The sequence below is a fragment of the Alosa sapidissima genome, chromosome 9, assembly GCF_018492685.1.
Source record: "Alosa sapidissima isolate fAloSap1 chromosome 9, fAloSap1.pri, whole genome shotgun sequence".
Classification (NCBI taxonomy): domain Eukaryota; kingdom Metazoa; phylum Chordata; class Actinopteri; order Clupeiformes; family Clupeidae; genus Alosa; species Alosa sapidissima.
In genome coordinates this window covers 28,963,012-28,988,760 of record NC_055965.1, presented here as the reverse complement: position 1 = coordinate 28,988,760, position 25,749 = coordinate 28,963,012, and the positions used below count along the sequence as shown (strand labels likewise).

The window sequence follows — 25,749 nt, the reverse complement described above, 5'->3', positions numbered from 1 at the left end:
TTTGTTACTTGACATTGTCATTACTTTTACACAGTTTCAGGCAGGGAAACAAAATTCTTAATTAATTATAATGATTTTGGCAGCAGTGGCTCAGGAGGTAAAGGGGTAAAACACATCCGAATGACATGATTTGGATGTCAACTCAACGTATGTACTCCCAATCATCTGTAAATCGATCTAAAGTGCATTTTACTCCGGATTATTCCTTTAAGCAATGGGTTACTCATTAGCAAACCATAACGAAACAGTGCTTTACCACATCTGTGGATTAACCCACACAGTCAACTCAATGTAAGTAAGATAAACGAGGATGCCAATTGTTCTTATCATTGCCAGCATAAATATGATTGTCACTTGGGGGAGACTTGTAGATAACTAACGTTAGCATAGTTAGCTAACCGCTGCTAACGTGCTAGCATCGTCACGTCAGGCTGTGCACAGTAGTGTAACATTTATTCAGCATAAATTAATAAAGTTGAGTGGTTCTGCAATGTAGGCTATGTTTCGTTTCTTTTTTTTTGCAGTACCATGTCCCTTACATGACATGGCCCAGTGTCCTTGCATACATGCATAACATGCATACAGCAAAGCTAGATATGAATGTGATTTCAGCCCGACAACATTTCTTTCAAGAAGACACGTAAACCACAAATACCCGTAAAAAGGGATCTGGAATGTTGGTTACCTAGCAACCAAGACGCTGTCTATTGAAAAGGGAACTGTTTTTTGATGTGTAAGAACGATGTTGAAATTAACATTTTGAAACAATAATGGGGTGTTTTCAGATTATTCAGTTTGTGGTAGAATTGTTGTATAAATATAGCACGAGTGAGAGTGGGATTGGTCATGGATATTCCCACGGGTGTTGTTCGGCCGAAGGCAACAACAGTCGTGGGAATATCCATGACCAATCCCACTCTCACTCGTGCTATATTGCTTAAGTATAGTCCATCTTATACACACCCATCGAACCAACAAAGAAAATGCAAAAATAGAGATTTTTGTGTAATTATTCCATATTTTGTGTAGTCATTCTATATCAGAACCTCTGACATACAATCCAAATAGTCAAGAAACCCCAGAGTGTCACCTTTCATTTGAGACCAGCATTATGCTTCTACACCACAAGGTTGCCACACAGTAAGGCTTCTAGGCAGTATGCGTTTTGGGTAACCAAAAGTCCTATGAGGAGTTTCCATAGGGCATTACAAAATGTATGAGCATACCTTGGCAAATAAAAAAATAGTCTAAAGTACTAATTTTTCATTCTATATTGATCTACTCTTGCATGCAGCTGCAAACAGCTTCACAAGACCTGTTACTAGGGCTCAGTTGTGTTTCTAAATATCAAGTGACCTATAGTGCTGAAATGTGGTCAGTTCAGAGATGCTTGTTATCCGGCAGAAAGAAAAAATCAATATTCTAGCCTCTGTAACTCTGTGCCAGTACATCCCACAGCTATCCTGATTGCGTCCTAGGAAACTATGGGGTGTTAGCTTTCTATTTTTTCCATTTTTCTATATGATGGTAGGCCAAAAGAGGGAGGACACAGTGCCCTCTGAAGTAGGCACAGTCAAATGTTGGGGGGGAAAGCCTAGAGATGGCCCAACAGGTTAAGGGGAAGATTTAAAAAGAGAGACTCTCTCTCAGGCTATCTCAGGCTCTCTGATTGTCTTATCTCAGAGAAGGGTTGTATGTGTGTGGCTTCAGCCCAGATTTCAAACCCCTCCCATCTAAAAGAGCTGGATCTGAGCTACAATAATCTTGGAGAATCAGAACTTAAGTTGTTATCTGCTAGACTGGAGGATCCTGTCTATAAAATGGAGATGCTTAAGTATGTTGCACATTAAACATTTTCTCCATTGTTATTTATGTATACCTACATAGCATAGTGTCCTATTTTGGTGTATTTTAATAGCTGTTTACACAGAAGTATATACCTTTGATGCAGCATCCGATAATATTTAAATGGTTCCTTTACTAAAGTTGTCCAGAGAAATTATGGGAAGGTCAAAGGTTTGTTCAAATTTGCAAAACTGGGCAAATTGTTAGTAACCTTTGCAAAAAGTTTTCTGTTTGCCTTGAGTTATCCACAAACATTTGCAAACACTCAGTGGAGCTCGACAAAGGGCTACTTCTAAAATTGAATCTGTACACAAAATTATTTTAAACTGTTCCATAGGCTTCATTTGAATGGTATCAACTTTAGTAAATGTGTCAGGATCTGGCCCGGACCGTTGAGTTTGTGCCACCCTGGTGGCCATTTTGTGTATTGTCCTGTGTTTGTTTTTGCCTGTTCCCCATGTGCTTTGTGTTACCTGCCTGTCACCTGTCTTTGTCTCCGCCCCATCTCCTTATTTGGTCTGTGCTTCCTGTCTTGTTAGTTTTCCCTCCATTTCTGCCTCCTCACCTGTTCCCTGTTATTGTCTCGTTGGTTTCGTCCAGTCCTCTGCCTTTCTGTTAATTGGTATGTGTATTTCTACCCTCCTGTTTCTCTGTTCCTTGTCGGATCGTCTCTCTGTTTTGTCGAGTCCAAGTCCTGTATGTATGTAAGTAAGTCTGTAATAAAGTGTGTTTTTTCTCTCAAGAAGAGTCTTGTGTATGGGTCCTATATTTGTAACCCTAACAAAATGATTGGTTGAGCCAGGAAGCAGGCTTCAATGATTGTGTCCTTCTGAGACAAGTGGATGTAGTTGTAGGTGATAAAGATAGCTGGGCAGCTGGCTTACTTCATACTTTAAATATATTAATAGAAATATATATGGCAGCAGACTGTAGGAAAATAAATCACCTGGCATTTCACAGGTGGCACAAACAGAAAAACAGCAGTGGTTGACATCTGTCAAATGGTACATGTTTGTAATGTTTTGTTTTTCTTACAGAACTGACCATGCTTTTTTAGACAGGGCACGGCCACGTTTGCTGAGATGTAAGTTTTTATTGTTTATTTAGTATTTGTGATCATGTGATTTGTGATCATTTACATGTTTTAGTATGGTATGCTTAAATGTGTGTATCAATGTTTGATAGCAATATGTGTTTGTGTATGTGGCTCAATGGTGTTTTATGCCCCAACGTTGTCTTCCAGGCAGCGTGGCCAAATGCCAAGAAACGTGTATGTGTTAAAACAAGATTTGCTGACCTGTGTGTGTGTGTGTTTTAAAAAGTGGCGTGCCACAATATATGATTAATGTGTGGGTGTTCAAATGTGCTTTAATGTGTGCGTGTGTGTGTGATGGGGGGGGGGGGGGGGGGTATGTATGTTATAGCATAGTGTGAAAATACGTGGGGTCACATATACAGTACCCTCCAGAATTATTGGCACCTCAGCTAAAGTTGATTAAAAACTCACCCCACTATTTTCCTATGGAGTTTAGATCAGGGGACTGAGATGGCAATGGCCGAAGCTTGATTTTGTGTTCAGTAAACCATATTTGTTTTGATCTGGACGATAGTTTTGGTTCATTGACCTGATGAATGATCCAATCATGACCAACTTTTAGTGTCTTGGCAGAGATTGACAGATTTCCTTTGATATGGGTATGGGATTCTTTTCAGTATAGTCATTCTTCTATATATGCCAGATATGTTTCTAGCCATAGAGTGCAATTTTAATTTCATCTGACAATAGACCACACGTCTAGACATCATCACTGTACCATTAGTAACTCCTGCTGTTTACCTTTATAATTAAATGACTGGACAGGCTATTACCAAGAATACCCTCTAAATAAGCTATTAGCAATGAGGTCACTTTTGAAGATGTTTTTGGGGACTTGGTGACCCCAAGATGACACCTTTTGTCTGTAACTCTCCAATAGGGGTTCTTGGAATTGTTTGCCTATCTTTCCATACTGCACATGGGGGCAAGGTAACCTTGGGACTTCGTTCAAGCATGTTTGTGACATTTCCAGTTGATTAGAACCATTGAGTCATTGTTTTAACTGTAAATATAGGCATTTTCAACAAAGTACCTAGTTTGTATAGATCCCTGACTTACAAATGTTGACACACTTTCTTTTTATATACTATATATATATATATATATATATATATATATATATATATATATATATATATATATATATATATATATATATATATATATAGGTCGCTAGGCTGTGCGGGCCAAGAATCCAGGTAGGGGGACAGTAATAGGCAATGATCGGGCAGTCATAGGGATGGATGGGACTAGATGAGTGAGATGAGGGCCAAGCACATGGATGGCTGATGACTGGTGATGGTATACCTCACAAGGTAAGGGGGAAGAAAGAGAGATGCAGAGCGGGTTAGTATTACTGAAAATCAAAATGGTTAATGTCAATAAGTAAATCAACGGTACTATATTGTTACAGTATACCATATTGAGAATAGGCAAGAGAGGGAGGGGAGAGAGGAGAGAGGGGGGGTTGTACAGCATGTCACGTGAAAAGTCTGACAGCACTATGCTATAGCACCATAACTAAGACATGGTGAGGGCTAGTCGACACTAGCGCAGGTATGGTCAGTGACCACCATCGCACGGATGACTGGGGTGCCAGTCACAGCAGGGTGGTCTATTCCAAAAATCCCTGAGGTGGGTGAAGTTCTACACTGCACCATACCTAACTATGGGAGGCAGTAAAGAGGTATGTTTTAAGTCTAGACTTAAAAAAGTGAGCGTGTCTGCTAATCAAATTGAGGAAGGGAGATTATTCCAGAGGAGGGTTGCGCAATAGCTGAAAGCTCTGCCTCCTACTGTAGTTTTCGAGAATCTTGGAATTACAAGAAGGCCAGTGTTCTGTGATCGTAGCGGTCTGGGTTGGTTATATGGGACTAGGAGATCTTTAATATATTCTGGTGCCCGGCCATTTATGGCTTTGTATGTTAGAAAAAAATATATCTATATGTGAATGTGTGTTGTCACTTAAGGCGTTTTCAGACCTATAGTTCGGCTATTTGGTCTACAGCGGGCAATTAATTGGTACAATATTGCAAACAAACTTTGGTCCGGTTCCGTTTCACACACACGTTGTTTCTAGGTGGACCAAACTGCGTGGAAATTGAGCAGACAGCTCCCTCAGGTGTTTTTCCCGGCTATTTCGAGCTATTTTGTTGTACCCACTGGAGTGACAGTTTCACAGGGCGATCTTGGCTCATTGTTTGCATTTGTGACTTTTGGCAAATTGTGGAGATTGGAAACGAGTCATGACTGCAGCTAGAAAAATGATCTGGTTTGAGCTGCCATGTAGGCTACGACCATATACGTTTGAAACATTGTTTGTATCTCCTCACGCATCCACATTTGTCCATGTTTTCCGTTATTAGGACCAATCGTGCATGCCATTTATTTACGATGTGAATAGGAAATGAAATACCTAATTGTACCAACGATCCAGTGATCTTAAAGGGGAAATCCGGCCATTTTTAACTCCAAAATCATTTCAATGAAGCCAGAGATCTGCCCTGGCATATAAGCGTGTTTGGGACCTCTAAACACACTCATTCTAGAACCATTCCAAGAGCTATGGAACACAAGTTGGTTCCATACGAGACCCCACCGTGCTCGTTTAGCTGAAATAGTGTGGCAAAGCATTATGGACTTTGTGTTTTTGCATGGAGTCACTCACCTCAGCGTACCCCGTTGACATATCCAGAAAATCCTTTGCACGCTCTCAGCCACTAGCCACACAGAATTTAAACCTTTTTCCTTGGTGTTTTGATTTGTTTACAAAAAGAAACGATGAGCAGTGCAGTCATCATGTCATCATGTCCATAGTTATAAATATGTATATCCATAGTTATGACTATGACATCAAAAGGTTGATGATGATTACTTGTGCCAAAAATTAGTTGAAACCAAACACTTTGTTTTGTATTAAATACCGATATATTGAATATTGTATATTGTATACTAAACAAACCGGGATATGAGTTTTGGTCAATATCGCCTGGCCCTTGGTGTGTGTGTGTGTGTGTGTGTGTGTGTGTGTGTGTGTGTGCGTTCCAAGCCTGTAATCCCGCCATCTGTTTTCTGTCATCATGATCCCTCTGTTTCCTTTCTTCTCTCTATCTGAACCCCTCTCCTCTCCTCTCTCACTTTCTTTTCATTCATTCTTTCCAAGGTTGGCTCTTCACTCCTCAGTGTCCCTGTGTCGGATCACATGACCTCCTCATGCTGCAGAAAAAACAGAGTCAGAGTCACACACTCCTGTTCATACACATGAATGCTAAGATGCTACTGAAATATTGATATGTGTATTCCATTCATACATCACTGCTTTTATTATACATGGGAATGATCATGCTGTAACAGAGTTACACTCCCACTAGATCACAAATTTAAGAACACCATGTCAGTTTGTATGTGCCTACTGTGTTTAAATGGTAACACAAAATTATCTGGTGAAATTACATCTTTACAATATGACTTTAAAGCCAGAAGTAAAGTGCTAGGTAACGGAGTTACAGAAAATTAACATCACTTTTTCCAACAAAAGTCAATATCATCAAACATGCGGTTCTTATAACATTACAAAAGCACCCTTTGACATGTGACACGTGACTCACTTTTGACGTACTTATGAAACATATATGTCATGGTAACATAAGCCAGAAATGTTTCTATTGTTAAAACAATATTTAATTTTGTAAATTATTCCCAAAAATATATGAAATGTTCATGTATTCATTAGTATTAGTATGTTTAATCATAATGAAAGAAAAAAAATGCAAAGTAGATGTACCGTATATCGGTACAAAACATGCTTTATTATTAATTATTACTATTATATTATGGTTGTATGTGTGTATAATGGTTGGGGGGCATGTTATGTGTATGTGGGGGGGTCAAACTTTAACCTGTTTTGTAAACTGATTGGGAATCATATCAGATGTGTTTTGTAGAGATATATATAAAGTTTTATTTTTTACCCTAGATGTTAACATGCACGTGATCTTCCCCACATATGCTTTTTTCTTCATATTTTGTGATTTACCTATTTGAGTGCTTGTGTGCGATAAAACATGCTTGTTTTTTTTTTTACTTCAAATGTCTAAATTAAATATTCTTAAAGTATATAATGTGATGGACCTGATATTATACTCTTAATTTGATTAAATGTATATTTTAAGATATTACAAATTATTGTGTTTTTTTTTTTTTTTCATATCCCATCATATTTCCATTCTATAGCCTTCAGGTAGATGAGTGAGAGCAGATGTGAGTTTGTCTCTCTTGAGGCATTCTTTCAGGTTTAGATGGAAACCTTATTTAATTAACTGATCTGAAGCCTTCAAATGGTTACCCACTTGTGCTGCAAGTATCCTCCAACATATCTGGTCTGAAAGCACACCGCCACTTAGGGGATATGACTCCTTGGGGACAGTATTGCTGGGGGTAACACACTATAGAAAGTAATTAGTAAAACTTACTCAAATAACTTTCAGTGTCCCGCCGGCGGGACAGTTACCCCCCTCCCCCAAACATTCTAAATCAATTGTATGCACCATATTGCTATGTAGCATAGTAATGTTATACACCATTTCAAAGCTTTGACTCTTGGGAATCCAAAAATGACAACTTTTTTCATGTACAATCTGTATAATGCTTTACATTCTCAGATTAATTTTATTATGTCTCAATTAAATTTGATCCAAAATGCGGGGGCATTTTGGATCAAATTTAATTGAGACATAATAAAATCCCCCTCCTCCGCTTTTGGTGATACCCTGACTTCTGGCTGCAGTGTAGCTGCAGCACAATAAGTAGATGCCTCATATTGGGTACTGAAATATTCACAAGAATCCATAGAAATTGAGTCTTCATGTTGTATTATCCAATATTAGTTGTACAGATGTATAGTCTATCTTATACACACTCATTGAACCAACAAAGTAAATGCAAAAATAGAGACACTTTTGTAATTATTCCATATTTTGTGTAGTCAGTCTATATCAGAACACCTGACATACAATCTAGTTAATAGTCCACAAGAAACCTCAAAGTGTTACCTTTCATTTGAGACCAGGATTATGCTTCTACACAAAGGGGTTCATGTGCAGTAAGCATTTTGGATTACAAACAAGTCCTATGGGGAGTATCCATAGGCATTTTACAAAACGCATGGGCATACCTTGGCAAATAATAGTCTAAAGCACTCATATTTTCATTCTATATTGATCAACTTTTGCACACAGCTTCACAAGACCTGGTGCTAGGGCTCAGTTGTGTTTCTAAGGGATATCAAGTGACCTAGAGGGCTGAAATGTGGTCAGTTCAGAGATGCTTGTAATCCGGCAGAAAGAAAAAAACTATATTCTAGCCTCTGTAGCTCTTTGTCAGTACATTCTAGCCTCTGTAGCTCTTTGTCAGTACATCACACAGTTATCTTGACTGCTACAGGTTCTCAGCTTTCTATAGAGGTCCAGCACTTGATGGTTGACCCCAAAAGAGGTGGGAACAATGCCCTTGTAAATAGGCACAGTGCAATTTCAGGCAAAAACTTGACATTTTTACTGAGAACTATGTAGTTAAAAAAAAAAAACATGTAAACCGATTGCCTTGAAATTGCAGACTAATCTGGAATAGGAATTGCAAGTTGTGCAAACAACTGCTTACTTAGTGTAGTGTACTTAGACTATCTCACCCTTCTAAAGGGGTAATTCTCCCATGTGCTTAAGGGTGTGTACTGTAAGTAAAAAAAAATAAACCGCATAACTATGTGAATTTCACTCCTACACTTAAATCTGTCATTTATGCACGATACACAGAGTTACACGTTTTTGGAGGAGCAACCCCAAAATCTGGGAGTTTCTTATGTAACTCTTGCACACATTCTGCCATGGCTTAAGCACCTTTCCAGCTACGTGCTCCGGAGGGCTGTATTAAGGTCGAGTGCCACTACAAGGTGAAACAGCATATTACTCGATGTCGGCAGTATGCCTAGTTCTAAATACATGTAGGTTACAAATTAACATTACAGTATCAAATCAACAATGCTTAATATGCTGATACAGCTTCATGTTTCCCCATTACAGTGTCACACAGTGGCATATTTCCCGACATTACCTTATCCATGAGGATACATTGTTAAATAGTGAAAATTAATCACCCACTTTGGATATTGGAGCTTACCGACTGTGCATCTTCAGTTTTAATTTGACGTGAAGTCACACTCCCAGAGCATACTTTGTTCATTTAGTATGCATCCCATGCCCAGCTTTGTACTTATCTCATAGGAATATCATCAGCATTAGATATATAAATAGATTACTTCATACACCGCCAAAGGGAAATTATGGTGAAAGCAGCAATTAATAATATAAACATATATCATACATACATACATACATACATACATATATACATACATACATACATACGCACAAGTTAAAACAAATACAATTGAATATAGTGTCTGTTGAAGTCTGTTGAATAACATTTTTTAATTAACATAATGTTTTGTAAGATAAAGGTACACAAAACAAATTTATCCATACCTTTTCAATAATAATGAACTATAATTATGAGAACTTACAAAGCAGGTATTGCAGGAGTTACTTGTGTCATCATCACCCAGAAGAACAGGTACTCGGAGTATCAGTGTGCATATAGCCGTCACATCTTGTTTCTAGAAGTGAATAATGAGCAATGGAGTGTCAGATTGTGCAATATTCACAAATGACAAAAGAAACATGATTGTCACAGTGTTTACTGACTGTGCAGCAAAGAGTAAGTGATTGAGCAAGTGATTTCAAATATACAATATACAGCCAGTGACGGACTGGGATTAAAAAACAGTCCTGGCATTTTCACCAACCAGCGGCCCACACGGGGACACGCACGCACGCGCGTGCACGTGCCCTCAACACACAGATATAATTTCACATGCACGGGAAATAACACGCACGTTTGTAGCACCATTGGTGATGAACTCTAACTTTAATAAACATAAAGACTAAACCAAGAACATGGATATATCAATGCACAACTCCAAAAAAATGAATGCAATATGAAAATGAAAATAGAATAGCCTAGAATAGATCATCACAGCAGCCGCTCCACAAACGTGTCTTAATTAACGTCATGCAGTTAACAAGATGCGAAGGAGCTTGCTTTTCTCCGCAACACTGTCTGTCACGTCATCAGCATCCAAGTTCATTACGACCTTTCTCTGTCGCCATCAGCATAAAGGCCTCCAAATTATCCTGTGACAATCGTGTCCTTAGGCGATTCTTGATGAATTTAAGAGTGAAAAAACTCAGTTTGCAGTTTTGAGTACATGACAGTGTTAGTAGGAATTTATATGCTAACCATATATTGTTGTAGGCACAGGTAAAGAGGTTTAACTGCTGGAGAAGGAAATAGCAACAGATTGCACAATTCTTGCAGGTAGCACATTTCTTGCTCGCCAGGTTTATTTCTGTATCTTCCTCTATCTCCGCAGCATCATCAAAGTTCAGCTCTGACTGTGTAGGCCCTACTCGTTTAGAGGAGACTTTTTCTGGCTGTCCTGGTGCGTAGCGAGGTGTCAATTCCGACTGTAGATTTTCGACCGTAGCATCTTCACTAAATTTAAGCAGACATTCACTTATGTTTCGAAGTGCATTTGGGGGCAGTTTATTAGCTTTTATAAGGGGAAAATTCCGAGGATCAAAGCATGCTAGATCAGCATACAATTCCCCATGCTGAAGGAAGTAGACGCATTGGGTTTTAAAATTCCCAGAAGTCATTGCTTCACATAACTTTTGTAAACCAATAATAAAATAAAAGATACAGGCATATTTATTGTTGTTTATTGTATTGTTATTGTTTATTATTTCAATTTCAAACAATGCACTTTTTAAACATTTGATTAAATAAGGCTATAAAAGAATGTAGACTGATGTAAATATTGAGGGTCACCATGACTGTAGTGTAGAGACTCATATCTGGTATAAATACTGATCAGTTTCCCACTGCATAGGAGGAAGAGGGAGTTAGAGATAAATGGCTGATTTGAAGCCATTTAACACTATTGATGCTTGATAGTGGGCTGAGAGATCATGTGGAACCGGCCTTGCGATAAAGGGGCCGCACGAACCCGACAAGCATGCCGCCCCGTAATTGGCCGGCCCAGACGGCCCACGAGAGGCCGCGGCCCTTCTGGCATCTGCCCAAATGCCAGACTGTCCAGTCCGTCACTGTATACAGCTTTACTTTTGTCAATAGCAATGGACTCTTGACTAGAGTACAATGAATTGTTATGACCACCACGCAGCAAAGCGGCGGTCATGTAGGTTTAGTCAGATTTTTTTTTTTGTTTTTGTTTTTTTTTTTCGCATGGCCAAATGTCCGTTAAGGATTCCTGGGACACTGAAAGACCGGGGTACACAAAACTTGGTGGGCATGTAGCCCCACATGGATAGCATGGAACCATCGTTTTTCGTTTTGCGCCACCTAGTTAAAAACAAAAAAGTAAAAATGAGGTGTTGTAATCGCAGGTATCTGTGACCTAACATGGTCAAAACTGCACGAAATTGGAAGTGTAGGATCATTATGACACCCTCTGAAGGCACGCCAAGTTTCGTGGAATTCCGTTCATGGGTGGCCATTCAAAAATTAATTAATTTATTTATTTATTTATGTTACTGTACACCAACTGGCCTGTAGGTGGCCGGACACAGTTTTCTGTGAATATCTCGAGAACAATAGGGCCTAGGAGGACCACCTTTTTTTGTATGTTGGTCTTAAGGGGCCAAGTCAACCCATCCCATTACCACTCAATTCATGTATAGCGCCATCTAGTTAAAAATTAAAAAGCAAAAAATGAGGTGTTGTAATCACAATATCTCTGGCTGACATGGTCAAAACTGCACAAAATGTGTAGGATCATTGTAGGATCAAAGTTTAGGATCATTATGACACTCTCTGAATGCATGCCAAGTTTCGTGGACTTTCGTTCATGGGGGGCCATACAATAAATTAATTTATGTACATTTAGTGACCGTTCACCAACAGAGTTTTCTGTGAATATCTTGAGAACCGTAGGGCCTAGGATGACCAATTTTTTGCATATGTTTGCCTCCAGGGGTGTTAACCCATTCCATATGCACACATGTGCATAAACAGATATTCACACACACACATACATTCACAGTAATCATACGCATGACACATACTGTACACACACAGTAGATATATGTACGCATGCATGCACATGCACACACACAGGCACACCCATAAGCACATGCACGCACACACACACACACACACACACACACACACACACACACACACACACACACACACACACACACACACACACACATAGACACCTACACGCACAAATGCACACAATTCAAGAATTTCTCAGAATTATGAACAGGCAAGATAGGGGGTGGGGTTGTATGAAATGTATTTTAAATGTGAAATCTATGAACTAATCATGTTTTGGTACTTGTTGTCTAGCAGATACCAGTGAGAATTGAGTGTGCATAATGCAATTCAGTGAGACAGTTAGAATCATATATGCCTTTCACCTTTTGTTTTTAGCCAGCAGCCAGACCAGCAGATACCCTGACTTTGCTGAATTACTGAAGCTAAGCAGGAACAAAGTAAGAAATGAACACAATTTGACAAGTGTGACTTATTTTTGTGGAAAAAATGTGCCGGACTGGGCGGCGGTTATATTTTGTACCGCTCTGCGGTACATCTAGTTTAAATACAAAAAAGAAGATATTAGGTACCATTATGAGTTCTACAGGGGTTAGAGTTACAACCATTGTGTTTCACATGGTCATCTCAGTACATGGGGATGATCATGCTGTAACAGAGTTACACTCCCACTAGATATTTTGGTGCCACAAAACAAATTTGCTGTAAAACAAATAAAGCTGTATATATTGTATACAGAAAATCCCAGTTTTACCGCTTACACTAGGTTAACATACCAGATAAGCCAGTAAAACAACTTTCTGGAAAACCATCTTGGTTCCAGGACAAGTTCCCGCCTCCTTAGATTTCACCCGTATGGAAACAAGTCTATTGTTAAAAAAGAGAGAGGTGAAGAGAGGCAGCACCACTGTGTCCTGTAATGAGAGGCTAGAGGTTTAGGGAAGAGATTCTACTTTGTCATACATGTCCATTTACCATTTTTGTCTTAATGAAGTTTGAAGACCTTCTTTCAGAAATTGATGGCTTTGGAAGGTTCCAGAAGATGGTTCTTTGCCTTAGTTTCTTGGGACGTGTCATTGTACCATGTCACTTCTTGGTGAACAACTTCATAGCCGGTATCCCATCCCATCACTGTGACATCAGTGGTGCTGTGGGGGACTTTGGGAATATGTCGGAGGAAGAGAGACAGTTGGTCATGATCCCGATGGAGGCGGATGGAAAACTGTCTTCCTGTCTCATGTTCCCAGAGCCCCGGTTTCACATGCTGCTCAACTCCTCCAGCAGCACTGGGCACCCTGCAGAGCCATGCAGGAATGGATGGGTGTATGACAACAGCACCTTCACAAGCACACTGGCCACTGAGGTAAAGTCCTCTCTTTTATCAGCTATTCCTGTTTGCTTTTGTTTATGTAAAGCACATTGAATGACCTTTGTGTATGAAATGCGCTATACAAATAAAGTTGACTTGATTTGACTCATTGCCATATTGTCAGTCATGTGTCCATGTGGAGACATAAACATATAAAAACAACATCAAACTTATTAAAAGTTTGAGAACTGTACAGAATGGTGTGGTCTCATTACAATTATTATATACAGTATGCAATCAACCTCAGAAAACCAAAGAAATTTGTGGAAGTTTCAGAGCCTGCAGTGACAGCCTATTCCAAATGTCTGCCAATAGAGGGGACTCAATTGCATAAGAAGAGAGTTATAAAACTTGAATTTCTTTGGATAGAAGCCAAACATCTTCCCTCGACAAACACAGTCTGCTGAGTAATCTAAGCATTTAACCCTTAAAGGTCTGGGTTTTTCAACATTCTAACATAAGATTCCATTCCAGAACAATGGAAGGTTCTAAAATTCTATGTTAATTTCAATGAACCAAGAAATGTTAATTTTCCAACTATCCCTTCACACAAGTGTGACGGTACACCTTTAAAGGTTGAACCCCTGTCTGTGGTGCTATGATTTCAAAACCCAGTTAGAAACAGCATTCATCTTGCTAGAAATGATTTGCCCCACCAATTTTACTTATTTATATATTTTTTTCTCCTCCTCAAAGTGGGATTTGGTGTGCGATAAGAAGGGACTGAATAAAGCCACTGCTACCATCTTCTTTGTAGGGGTCATGTTCGGAGCCATGACCTTTAGTGGTCTGAGTGACAGGTATGACACACTTCAAACAACACCATAAATTGTAGATAAGCCATCTATCCTGCCCAGAGGGCATAGAAGGCCTCTTAGATATTCTATGTCCAGAGGGAAGTCATTGTGCAGTGTAGTTGCAGTGGGCAGAAATGGTTTCCTGTAGGTGATGTGATGTATTGCCCATTGTGTTTAGCGATTTATGCAGTAGCCTTCTCTCGAGTACCAACTCCTGGGGTTTTAAAGCAGTCCTGGGTTTCTAGAGCAGTCCTCAGCTCCGCTCAGAGCTCAGCTACATATACTGTCCACCTATTCACCTTCAACTCCAACCTCTGTGTGGTAAAGTTATGTGTAAGTCTGTCTTGTAACAATAATATCCTGATTTAAGGTTAAAATAATGGTCATACTTGGATGGTCCCCTATAGACTATAAACAGACAGTCTGCTATAAACAAACAATCTGTTAACACTATGGTACCTACAGTATATGGTTATGGTTAAAGTTAGGGGTTGAGTTTATTAAAGGTGATGTTCAGCGAACTATCCCAATAAAAATAAATCAGCATTCATAACCCCTCTCATACACACAGGTATGGACGCAGGAAAATGCTTTTGGTGTCGTACGTGTCGGGGATGGTCTTTGCGTTGCTCAGTGCCTTCTCCACCTCCTACGTCATGTTCACTGTGCTCAGGTTCATGAGTGGCTTCTGCATCACAGGCATTCACATTGTCACCTCTGTGCTCAGTGAGAACACACCCCTCTCTTTTCTCCCCCCTCTCTCAATTTTCAGTAGCTGTTTATGGTGCTGCAAATCATACTTTAACTATTTAGAACATTCTAACATTCTGAGTACAAGTCAGAAGTTGCATATCAAATGCTTGTGTGTGTGTGTGTGTGTGTGTGTGTGTGTGTGTGTGTGTGTGTGTGTGTGTGCATTTACATTTGCTTCTCTCTACAGTTTTGGAATGGGTGGACATTGAGAGCAGGAAGTTAGTAAAAGTGATTGACAGCTTTGCATGGGCATTTGGATTTATGACACTGCCCGCACTTGCATTCCTCATCAGAGACTGGAGGTGGCTGATTGCGGCCATCACAGCACCAGTGGTCATGGGCATTATATCATGGAGGTAACTCATAACTCTTACATAAGATCATGCAGGTAATACATAGGTAGCTCATACATAATATGGAAGTAACTCATAGATAACTCATAGCCATAATATCATGGGGTAACTCATAACTCATAGTCATAATATCGTGGGGTAACTCATAGGTAACTCATAATATCATGGTGGTAACTCACAGGTAATTCATAATAACATGGGGGTAGCTCACAATAGCATAGAGGTATCTTTGTGTTAACATCAAAAGGCTACGTTTTTATCACCATGGGGACTGAATATCTCTCATAACTCCTGGATTTGGAGTTAATTGAATTAATCAGCTGTCATCTCAAAACAGATGGGTTCCAGAATCAGCTAGGTGGCTGATAGCAAATGGGCAGCTAGACGAAGCTCACTACTACTTAAATAAGTGTATTAAGATGAACCGCCGGCAGGAAATGGCCTCCTCCATCAAACCAGAGGTGAGCTGCCGCAGTCCATTTGCATGTTTTGATGTATTATTATCATCATCATGGATATTGTGTGTGTGTGTGTGTGTGTGTGTGTGTGTGTGTGTGTCTGTGTGTGTGTTTCTATGTTTTCCCAGGACCTCTTTGTTTATTTGTGTGTTTGTTTGTTTGTTTGCTTGTTCTCCCTCTCATTAGAATCTGTCTAATATTGTGTTGACCAATCGAAGGAACAGGAAATACTCCTATCTCGATCTGCTGAGGACTTCCAAGATGAGAAAACTTGCACTACTTACAGGTCTTACTTGGTATGAGGAGATCTAACCCAATTATGCTTCATATTCAAGCAGTGCCTTATGTTAGACAAGTTGTTGGACCATCTGAAAAAGTAGGATAACGTCAAACTCTTGCACGTTGAAAGTTGCATCCTTACCACTTGTGAAAACAAACGTACGACAGTCTCACCTGGGGTGGTGGTATAGTGTAGATAAGGAGCTGGGCTAGCGTGCAGTAGCCAGAAAGTTGTTGGTTCAACTTCCAGCTTCCACCGTTATTGTGCCTTTGAGTTTGTGCATTGGTCGGCTAAAAAGTAGCCGTACTAAGAACATTCACATGCAATATCTTTACAACAACAATGCCCAACAACAACATATTCATTTGGACAACTTTATACAGCCCAATAAAGGCTACAGTAAAGTTACTTTTAGTTTTATTCTAGCGTACCGTTCACATATGACTTTAAACAGCTGTAATGCTAGCCTAACGTTTTAACAAGCACACCAATTTTGCCTACCTTGTTCTTGCGGCTTGCCCATGTGAAATAACTCTAGCTTTGCTGCCTCCATCCTTTCTGTTTGCGTTGTTTAAAAAAACGTGTTATATCCATGATGAGTCTTGAGTTAGTGAATTAGCTTAACATTGTGTGCTGATCACCAGCAACTATAGATAGTGAAAGAAAACAACACGTAGTCTAGCCTACAAATTCTGTAATTGTTGCATGCCTAATTATTTTTATTCATAATTATTTCTGTCTAATGTCTTGCAGGTACGGAGTTGCCTTCATCTTTTATGGCATCGGTTTGAACATTACAGGGTTTGGAATGAATATTTACCTCATACAGTTCATATTGGCTGCTGTTGAGATTCCGGCTAAAGCGGCTATTTTCTACCTTCTGGACAAGATTGGACGCCGTAAGACTGAGTGCGGTGCTCTTGTCCTCACTGGGATATGTCTTGCTATCACCGTATTCGTCCCCAGAGGTAAAGCACTGCATATTAGGCCAAACAAAGGCTATATAGTCCAGGCAATCTATGAGAAAAAATCACCCAACCCAAAACTAATTGCAACAGAAATGATTTTTGTTGTATTCAGTTCATGAAACCTTCCCAAATCAAATACCAAAAGTCCATGAAAATCCAAGTGGTGGAACATTGTCAAAATTGGAATTATGTGTGCATAGGTCAATGGCGAAAAGCTGCACTTTTGGCAGTTTTATTGAACTTTTATAGTACAGGGGATATGTGAAAATTAGGTCAAATTCTTTCATATAAGCATGAAACTTGGTGAACTTGTACAGTTTGGAGCCCTGCACATTTTCAGATATAAAACAATTATCAAAAAACCCTAATGGTCGCTGTGGCAACCATTAAATGTTCCACTATAACTGAATTACACCTATATTCTTCATTATATCTCCTGAACCAAACATGGTATCTCCAAACATGGTATGAGCAGTATTTATGGTACATGTATTCCATATTTCAAATACAAAATATATAGTTTAGGGTATTTATTCTGTTTTTCATAGACAGTATAGGCTAAAATCTATCCGCTTTACACTAGATTCACCTATACAGAATATAGGGCAATGTATGTGCATGGCATGGAGGAAGATGGGAAATATCTTAAATGGTGTTATATCTCCTCTGGAGGGTTTATGCTTTCAGAAAATATATAGTTTAGGGTGTTTAATTTGCTTTCCCTAGACAGTATATGTCAAAATGTGTCCGCTTTACACTAGATTCGCCTATACAGAATAGATGGCAATGTATTGTGCATTGCATGGCGGAAGATGGGACATGTCCTAATTGGTGTCACATCACTTCTAGAGCTTATATGTTTTTAGAAAATATGTAGTTTATGATGTTTAATTTGTTTCCCTTAATAGTGCAGGCCAAAATGTATCAGCTGTTCACTTGATTCGCCTATACAGAATAGAGGAGTATGTATTATGCATGGTGTGAAGGAAGATGGGACATAAGTTGATTAATGCTATATTTCATGTACAGGGCATATGCTTTTAGAATATGTATAGTTTTGGCTGTTCTATTATTTTGGTAAAAACATGACCCATGCATAGGCATGCATTTTAATTATTAATCTTAAACTATATTTATTAGTATAGCATGCACCTTTTGCCAGACGTCACAACAGTCACCTCTTTGGAGGCTAGCTGCAGTTATCTGCACCTTTCTGTCAAATTTGGACATTATCCTGTCCATCTTCAACTTTGCCTTCATAATTTTCCTTTATTCATTCACTTACATAAACATACTGTGCTGTCTGATTACTGTTTTAGCCAAAATTGTGCAAAGTAAAGAGGCATCATACAGGCCCCTCTGATTGGATAGACAGTCTCTCAGTCAACCCCCGGGCAAGAGGTCAATTACTATAAGTCTATAAGTCTTGGAAAATGATGAACTGATACTTTCGTGTGATAGGCCTATACTGTATATGATTCAGTGGCCTCTAAATCAGACCACCAAAAACACCTAGGCTAAATAATGCTTAACTATGTGTTGTACAACTTTAACAAAAACACATTGGCTCTATTTAAAGACTCATTTTAACATATTTCCACCAACTGGATTTTCATGGACTTTTACTATGGTGTTTAGATCACCAATTGAAATATAAAAATGTGAAAATAAATTCTGTTGCAATTAGTTTTGGGTCAGACCTTACTTTGCCTGGACTAATAGACCCTTTCAACAATAAAAACAAAAACAATGCTTGAACGTTCTATTTGGTTCCCAATCTACTTCCTCTGCATTAAGATAACATGTGGAATGTTAAAACGGAAGCCTTGTGGGGCCAACTATGATGCTGATAATAGCACTCTCTTGAAAGGAGACATTGACTTTCGAAGGGAGGTGTAGAAATTTGAAATCATCAATTCACTTCAATTGTACACACTTAATTGGCATGATTTTACCATTTTAATTTTAAAATCAAAAGGAAATAGCGCTGGCAGAGCATTGAGCATATCACACACACACACACACACACACACACACACACATACAGTATATGAACAGATACAAGAAAGATAGATATCTACAGAGATAAGATACCAACACTACACAATGCAGTGTGATTGTTTGTGTGTGTGTCTCTTCTTCAGAGCAGCGGGTGGTGAGAACAGTAGTAGCAGTACTCGCTAAGGGGTGTTCTGCGGCTGCCTTTGCCACTCTGATTCTGTACAGCTCGGAGCTCTACCCAACTGTGATGAGGTAAGGGCTGGAAAAGAGACAGGAAACCTGGCTTCATAAAGTAATAGTCCAACCACATACAGTTAAGAACAAAAGTATTCATACCCCTGGCAAATATTGATTTAATGCTGATTTTCTCTTTATCAATATGTTTGTTCTGACTGAAAATGACAATGTCACATGCCAAAAGTTTGTAAGACAATGTGGGAGAAAAAATGAATTAAATAAAGAAGTGTAAACCTTATGATTTTTTTTAATGAAAAATGGAAAATCCAAAATTATTCATACCCTTTTTAAATAATCAATGGGAACATCTTTATTTGCATTAAAGGAGAATTCCGGTGTGATATTGACCTAAAGTGTATTGAAACATGATACCGAGTGTGAACGTATGTCTCATAGCCCATCTCGACTTGTCCCCTGCACTCCAAAATCTGGCGCTAGTTAGCCGATGCTACCAACAACTTTTTCAGTAGTGGTGCTTCGGCATCGGGCTAGCCATGCAAATAAATCACTGTTTTACACCCATTTACGAGGCTCAATGTATCTCCACACTTCATTGGTAGACTTCCTAGGGCCCTGACATTTAAAACGAGACATTGAGAACTTTGAAAAAGCACTGGTAGTTTACTTACAAGACGATTTATACAGACAGTATCTTCACGAAGTTTAACGTTTGCAGCCATCTTGAATTTAGTCACGATAAGTCGAGCAACGAGTAAGAATGAACAGCTATGATAAGGGATCAGATTCCAAAAATAATTCAGTGGAAATGCATGGATTCCAGTTTCTTCCAGTAGCAGCAACTGGAATCCATGCATTTCCACTGAATTATTTTTGGAATCTGATCCCTTATCATAGCTGTTCATTCTTACTCGTTGCTCGACTTATCGTGACTAAATTCAAGATGGCTGCAAACTCTAAACTTCGTGAAGATACTGTCTGTATAAATCGTCTTGTAAGTAAACTACCAGTGCTTTTTCAAAGTTCTCAATGTCTCGTTTTAAATGTCAGGGCCCTCGGAAGTCTACCAATGAAGTGTGGAGATACATTGAGCCTCGTAAATGGGTGTAAAACAGTGATTTATTTGCATGGCTAGCCCGATGCCGAAGCACCACTATTGAAAAAGATGTTGGTAGCATCGGCTAACTAGCGCCAGATTTTGGAGTGCAGGGGACAAGCCGAGATGGGCTATGAGACATACGTTCACACTCGGTATCATGTTTTGATACACTTTAGGTCAATATCACACCGGAATTCTCCTTTAACAACTCTCAAAATGGTTCTTAAAATATCTACCTCTCCATGTCTCCACAATTATTCTAATGGTTCTAAAATATCTACCTCTTCATGTCTCCACAATGATTCTAGACCTTATATAGGTTTTCAGTCAGGAACGACTTATCATACCCCCCTTCATACCCTCCCCTTTGGTGCTTCCTTAACTTCTAGCTGCAGTGTAGCCTATATCCTTAGCAATATGTAGATGCAGCATATTGGGTCTTGAACAGGGATGGAGGCTAAACGCAAGTAAAAACACAGTTTACCCACTTCTGAATTTTCAGAAATAGTTTATCCACCTTTTATTAGAGTTTATCCACCTCTCAAAATAGTTTATTCACCAATTATAAATATTAATTGTTAAAAATCACACTGAATTATCCACAGTCACAATATGTATACTCATCAACACTCTATGAACCACTTAATGCCACTTGTATTGTTATAAGCATTGGACAACAACCTCACATCATCAAACATGTTCAGAATGCCTTTTCTAAAAATTTGATACCGCATGGCGCTGTAGCCTCGTGAGACCATCCTGATCTCGCGAGCTTCAGTTTTCCACACGCAGATCAGTCTGGCATCTTTCCGATAGAGAAGCAGTTCGCCAAACGAACGGCCATCAGCGTTGGTTTTGAGGCGGGTTTAGCTGTGACGCAACGAACAACATGACAACATCCACAGATGAGATCAGCGTAGCTATCATGCAAATTTTATCCGAATTAGAAAGTATTCCTGGGGAAGCTGTGAAGCTATGAGTCTCAGCCATACAGCTGAGAGGAATGAATGACACAGACATCCTCCACGGCCGATTCCAGTCCGTAATGGAGGAATATACTTTCTTCAGAAGTGTAGGGCCTACCGTGAAAACTTGGTTGGGATTGTTATTGATGAGGTTCATGTCACATACAAATGGTAAGTTTAAAAACATTAACGTTAGTCACATTACCTAACTTAATTGTATGTTAAACGAAGGCATTAGAAGAACACTTCGTTCAACCGATTGGTTGATTTGGCCCGTCGATAACCAACATAGGTGGTGATAGGTGGTAATTGAACCCTTCCGGTTCCGGCGCCAACGAGAGTGGCAGCATGTTGAGGTAGCTCCTATCTATCTATCTATCTATAGATGGTTTATCCAATCAGCTAACCAGTATTTCCGCCCCTTCCCAAAAGTTCTCCAACGGAAAGTTCCCAGATGGACATGCAGAGCAAATGCGAAGCATCCATCTGGAGGAGTCAGGTTAATGGCGCAGTCCACCTTACCGTGAACACAGAATTCATAGTTTACCCACCTCTTATTTTACCATTTCTTATCTTGAAATATTCACAGGAATCCATAGGAATTAAATATTCATGTTGTTTATCCAGTATTAGTTGTGCAGATGTATAGTCCATCTTACATCCATGAAGACAACAAAGAAAATGCAAAAATAGAGACTTTTGCGTAATTATTCCATATTTTGTGTAGTCATTCTATATCAGAACCTGACATACAATCCAAATATTCTACAAGAAACCTCAGAAATGCATACTTTTATTGTCAGTATGCATTTTGGGTAACCAAAAGTCCTATGGGGAGTTTCCATAGGGCATTACAAAACGTGTGAGCATACCTTGGCAAATAATGGTCTAAAGCACTAATTTTTCATTCTATATTGATCTACCTTTGCACACAGCTTCACAAGACCTAGTGCTAAGGCTCAGTTGTGTTTCTAAAATCATATCAAGTTACCTAGAGGGCTGGTCAGTTCAGAGATGCTTGTTATCTGGCAGAAATCCGCTGCTCATCCAGCTACACTGGCTACCTATGGCGGCCCGCATCAAATTCAAGGCTCTAACGCTTGCCTACAAAGTAGTCTCCGGTTCTGCTCCCACCTACTTGAATGCCCTCATACAGACTTACACTACCTCCAGACCGCTGCGCTCCTCTGACGAACGACGCCTAGCTCTACCACCGGTACGCTCAAGCCAATCCAAACTTTTCTCATCTGTTGTTCCTCGTTGGTGGAACACACTGCCAGTTCCTACAAGGGCAGGGACATCCTTTTCCACTTTCAAAAAACTCCTGAAGACCCAGCTCTTTAGAGAACATCTACTCTCATAGCAACACTTACAACAAGTCTTACTGATCCTAGCACTCACCAGCCTTTTTAAACTGACAAGTAACTGTTAAAAACAGCACTCACCGACGCACTTACTCTTACTGTACTCTAATGTTTTTTTTAAACTGTCCTAAAATTGTGAGAATTGTTCTAAAACTTACTGTTTACCATGTTGTTAGTCGCTTTGGTTAAAAAGCGTCAGCCAAATGTAATGTAATGTAATGTAATGTAAAATAAAAAACAATATTCTAGGCTCTGTAACTCTTGCAAAACTACTTTTACTTTTATACTTTCAGTAAATGTCCAAGCCTGTACTTTGTTACTTTTACTTGAGTAAAGAAGTTAAATCAGTACTTCTACTTTTACCAGAGTATTGTTTAACACAAGTATTTGTACTTCTACTTGAGTACGGGAAGTGAGTACTTTTGCCATCCCTGGGTGCCGGTAATCATGGCCATAGCCAGCCAAGACAATAGTGAGACCCACACAGATGAGAATTCCTCTCTTGCCTCAGGATTGCAGAAGGACTGGTCTTACAGATTATTTATCTCTCTCTGGAGGCCTGCCGTAAATGACAGAATGACGTGCTAAGCAACTCTTACTAAAATATTGATGTATTTTATATTTTGAGAGGGGAATGTGCCACAACAGTTAGCATGTATGAAACAAAGACTTGGTACAGCAAACTCATTTTCAATATTTATCACTGGAGCCAGTGGTTTCTCGTTCAGTGTGTATGTGTTATCATCATGACAGGCAGAATGGCATGCAAAATAGATACATTGCATTTTTAGCAGGGTAACTTGTGATCTGTTTCTTATTACATTTAAAAAGTAATGTTCCCAACCCTTCTTATGCATTGAGACAGGCAGCATGGCATGGGCTATAACTCCTTTATGGGTCGTGCGGGGGCAGCAGTGGCCCCCCTGATCCTGCTGTTGGATGACGTGTGGTTGGGCCTTCCTCAGCTCATCCTGTGCTGCATTGCAGTGGGGTCCAGTGTAGTGGCCAGCCGACTGCCTGAAACTCGAGACCAATGCCTGCCTGAGACCATCAAAGACATCAAAGGAACAAGGTGCCTCCTTCCAAAATAAATCTCACACAATGACATAATGCAAATAACTGTCTATCTCAAAACTTCCCCGATTAACGTAATTTTGCTCAAAAATAAAAGAACTCATTATCATCCAGAAATAGACCTTAGGTTGTTCGTACACCAAACCTTTCCTTTAATATATTTTCCAATGGCACAGCAGTATGGTAAATGTTTTGTGTTAGTGTGAGTTTTAGTAGTGAAAATATCTATTTTTAATACATGACAGGCATAATAATTCAATGTTTTGTGGTTGAATTGTAGAGCACCACAAGTGGAATCACCTGTCCTCTCTCATGGAAATGCAGAGACTGAAGTTGGAGCCTCCAACTTGGAGGATGAAAATAACTGATCATTTGTGGTGTTTCAACATCACAAACCTGACTATTCCTCTTAAATGCTAATCAGTGTTGGGAGTAATGCGTTACAAAGTAACGCGTTACTAATTCCACTACTTTTAGTGGTAACGAGCATGTAACGAAGTATTTTTGTAAATCAAGTAACGCAATTACAATTACTGAAATTTCAAAGAGTTTGTTACTTGCGTTACTCTGTTGACCTTGAATGAACGACTGCAGACAAAATGACAGATGCACATTTGCTGCTTCTGATCAAAGTCTCCTGACCTTAGCTGTGTTTCCAGCGATTGGATTTCATGTTAGATTGCAGATGCATTCTTTACAGTTAATAGGAGCCTCATCACATTCCTCCTTATTTCGTATTTATGCTAAAACACACAAGAGTGCATTAGGCTACAATTTAAATGGGCATCTTAAAAGCCTTAAAAGCCACTACAGTAAAAGCGCATTGTTGTTTATTTTATCTCTGCTCTTTTTCGCTTATTGCGCAAAAGCCTCTTATATCAATTTCTCATTCTTACAACATAGCCACGCCACAACACCAATAGGCCTACATACAGTAGCCTATATATAGCCTTGGCACGTACACGTTTAACTCGAGAGGAAAATGCAGATTTCACTTACCAGATTAAGAAACCTCCAAATAGCCTACAGTACGTACTACAGAGACTTGAGTTATTTGCACAGTATGTTTACATCGGAATTGACGTCCATGGTGTTATGGATTCATTTGTCTGCGACGGAACATGCAACTTCTCTCTGGAACACCTTATCAGCTGAAGAGTAACCTTCTTCATAGTGCACAACAACCCCAAACCCTCGGATGCGCATTAGAACTTATTTCGGTAGGTCAGCACTTGTGCAGCGCAGGCTTTTTCCCAAACTGGTGGTGCTTAAAATACTATATGATACAACTGTGTTCAAAGCAGGATGAGGATAACCTAAGGTTGTATGTGTGTGTGAGCAGACAATAACTGCTTTGAAAATAGGCCATTTAACATTGTTTCATTGTAGTAGTAGTAGAAGGCAAGCAGTAGGCAGTGTACTGTACATATCTATCAAACCACCTAGATGATGAGGGTGGCGCAAAACAAGGTCAGGGAAGCCTTCATGCATTATAAAATGTTTTGTGGTGGGAAAAAATTTGAGAACTCATGCACAAGGCTATTGATTTGAAGGCCCGTTGAAACTACAATAAATAGGTCTAAAAATTAGGTTTATTGTGTGTGTGACTGTTCAGTACTGTTCATATTGACATTTTAAAAACAGACTTAAAAGTAACGCAAAAGTTTTATGCTTCAAAACAGGCACAGAAATACTTTACTGTAGACACAAGTCAGTATCTCACATAAGACATTATTGAAAGTTCAAGTATTAGTCAAGTGGGGGGTTCAATGCCAGTCTAATTGTTTAAACAAATCTGTGCAGGTGTCCTGTAATTGCCCTTTTTACGAGGAGTTTAGTATTGTTGGAGCAGTGACATGATTGGTCTTCTAATGAAAAACATGTATCAAAGCATGAATGACATGTGTTTATCCCAGGTTTAGTTGGAAAGCTGCTTC

The 25,749-nt window shown here is 39.3% G+C and overlaps 3 protein-coding genes and 1 long non-coding RNA gene across 34 annotated transcripts in view; all 4 read left to right on the top strand.

Annotated features, from left to right (window-relative positions):
• The window catches only part of LOC121719407 (NACHT, LRR and PYD domains-containing protein 3-like), an 851,137-nt gene that overhangs the window by 634,809 nt on the left and 190,579 nt on the right, over nucleotides 1-25,749 (top strand). The window lies entirely within an intron of this gene.
• The window catches only part of LOC121719377 (NACHT, LRR and PYD domains-containing protein 12-like), a 732,803-nt gene that overhangs the window by 643,668 nt on the left and 63,386 nt on the right, over nucleotides 1-25,749 (top strand). The window lies entirely within an intron of this gene.
• On the top strand, nucleotides 2,511-6,162 carry LOC121719718. The gene is made up of 3 exons (XR_006034334.1): nucleotides 2,511-2,549; nucleotides 2,883-2,929; nucleotides 6,105-6,162. It is a non-coding gene; the product is annotated as an uncharacterized LOC121719718 (long non-coding RNA).
• LOC121719460 (solute carrier family 22 member 7-like) lies at nucleotides 13,033-25,173 on the top strand. Of its 3 annotated transcripts, XR_006034267.1 has the most exons (11): nucleotides 13,033-13,499; nucleotides 14,202-14,305; nucleotides 14,874-15,028; nucleotides 15,243-15,411; nucleotides 15,746-15,869; nucleotides 16,053-16,162; nucleotides 16,900-17,114; nucleotides 19,259-19,367; nucleotides 23,604-23,810; nucleotides 24,093-25,073; nucleotides 25,134-25,173. XR_006034267.1 is itself a non-coding variant. In XM_042105117.1 (10 exons), exons 1-10 carry the CDS (start codon nucleotides 13,125-13,127, stop codon nucleotides 24,178-24,180), a joined length of 1,656 nt encoding a protein of 551 aa, XP_041961051.1. In that variant the 5' UTR covers nucleotides 13,033-13,124; the 3' UTR covers nucleotides 24,181-25,173. The 3 variants fall into 3 exon arrangements, 2 of the variants coding, with proteins under 2 accessions (XP_041961051.1, XP_041961052.1); XM_042105117.1 differs by having other exon boundaries at nucleotides 24,093-25,173; XM_042105118.1 differs by lacking the exons at nucleotides 24,093-25,073; nucleotides 25,134-25,173 and having other exon boundaries at nucleotides 23,600-23,714.

Bases quoted from the DNA above. Each gene is read 5' to 3' on its own strand.
- LOC121719460 (XM_042105117.1), top strand. From the start codon at position 13,125: ATGAAGTTTGAAGACCTTCTTTCAGAAATTGATGGCTTTGGAAGGTTC. The intron at 15,870-16,052 runs GTGAGCTGCCGC...CCCTCTCATTAG, and splicing joins CCTCCTCCATCAAACCAGAG to AATCTGTCTAATATTGTGTT. The intron at 16,163-16,899 runs GTATGAGGAGAT...AATGTCTTGCAG, and splicing joins CTACTTACAGGTCTTACTTG to GTACGGAGTTGCCTTCATCT.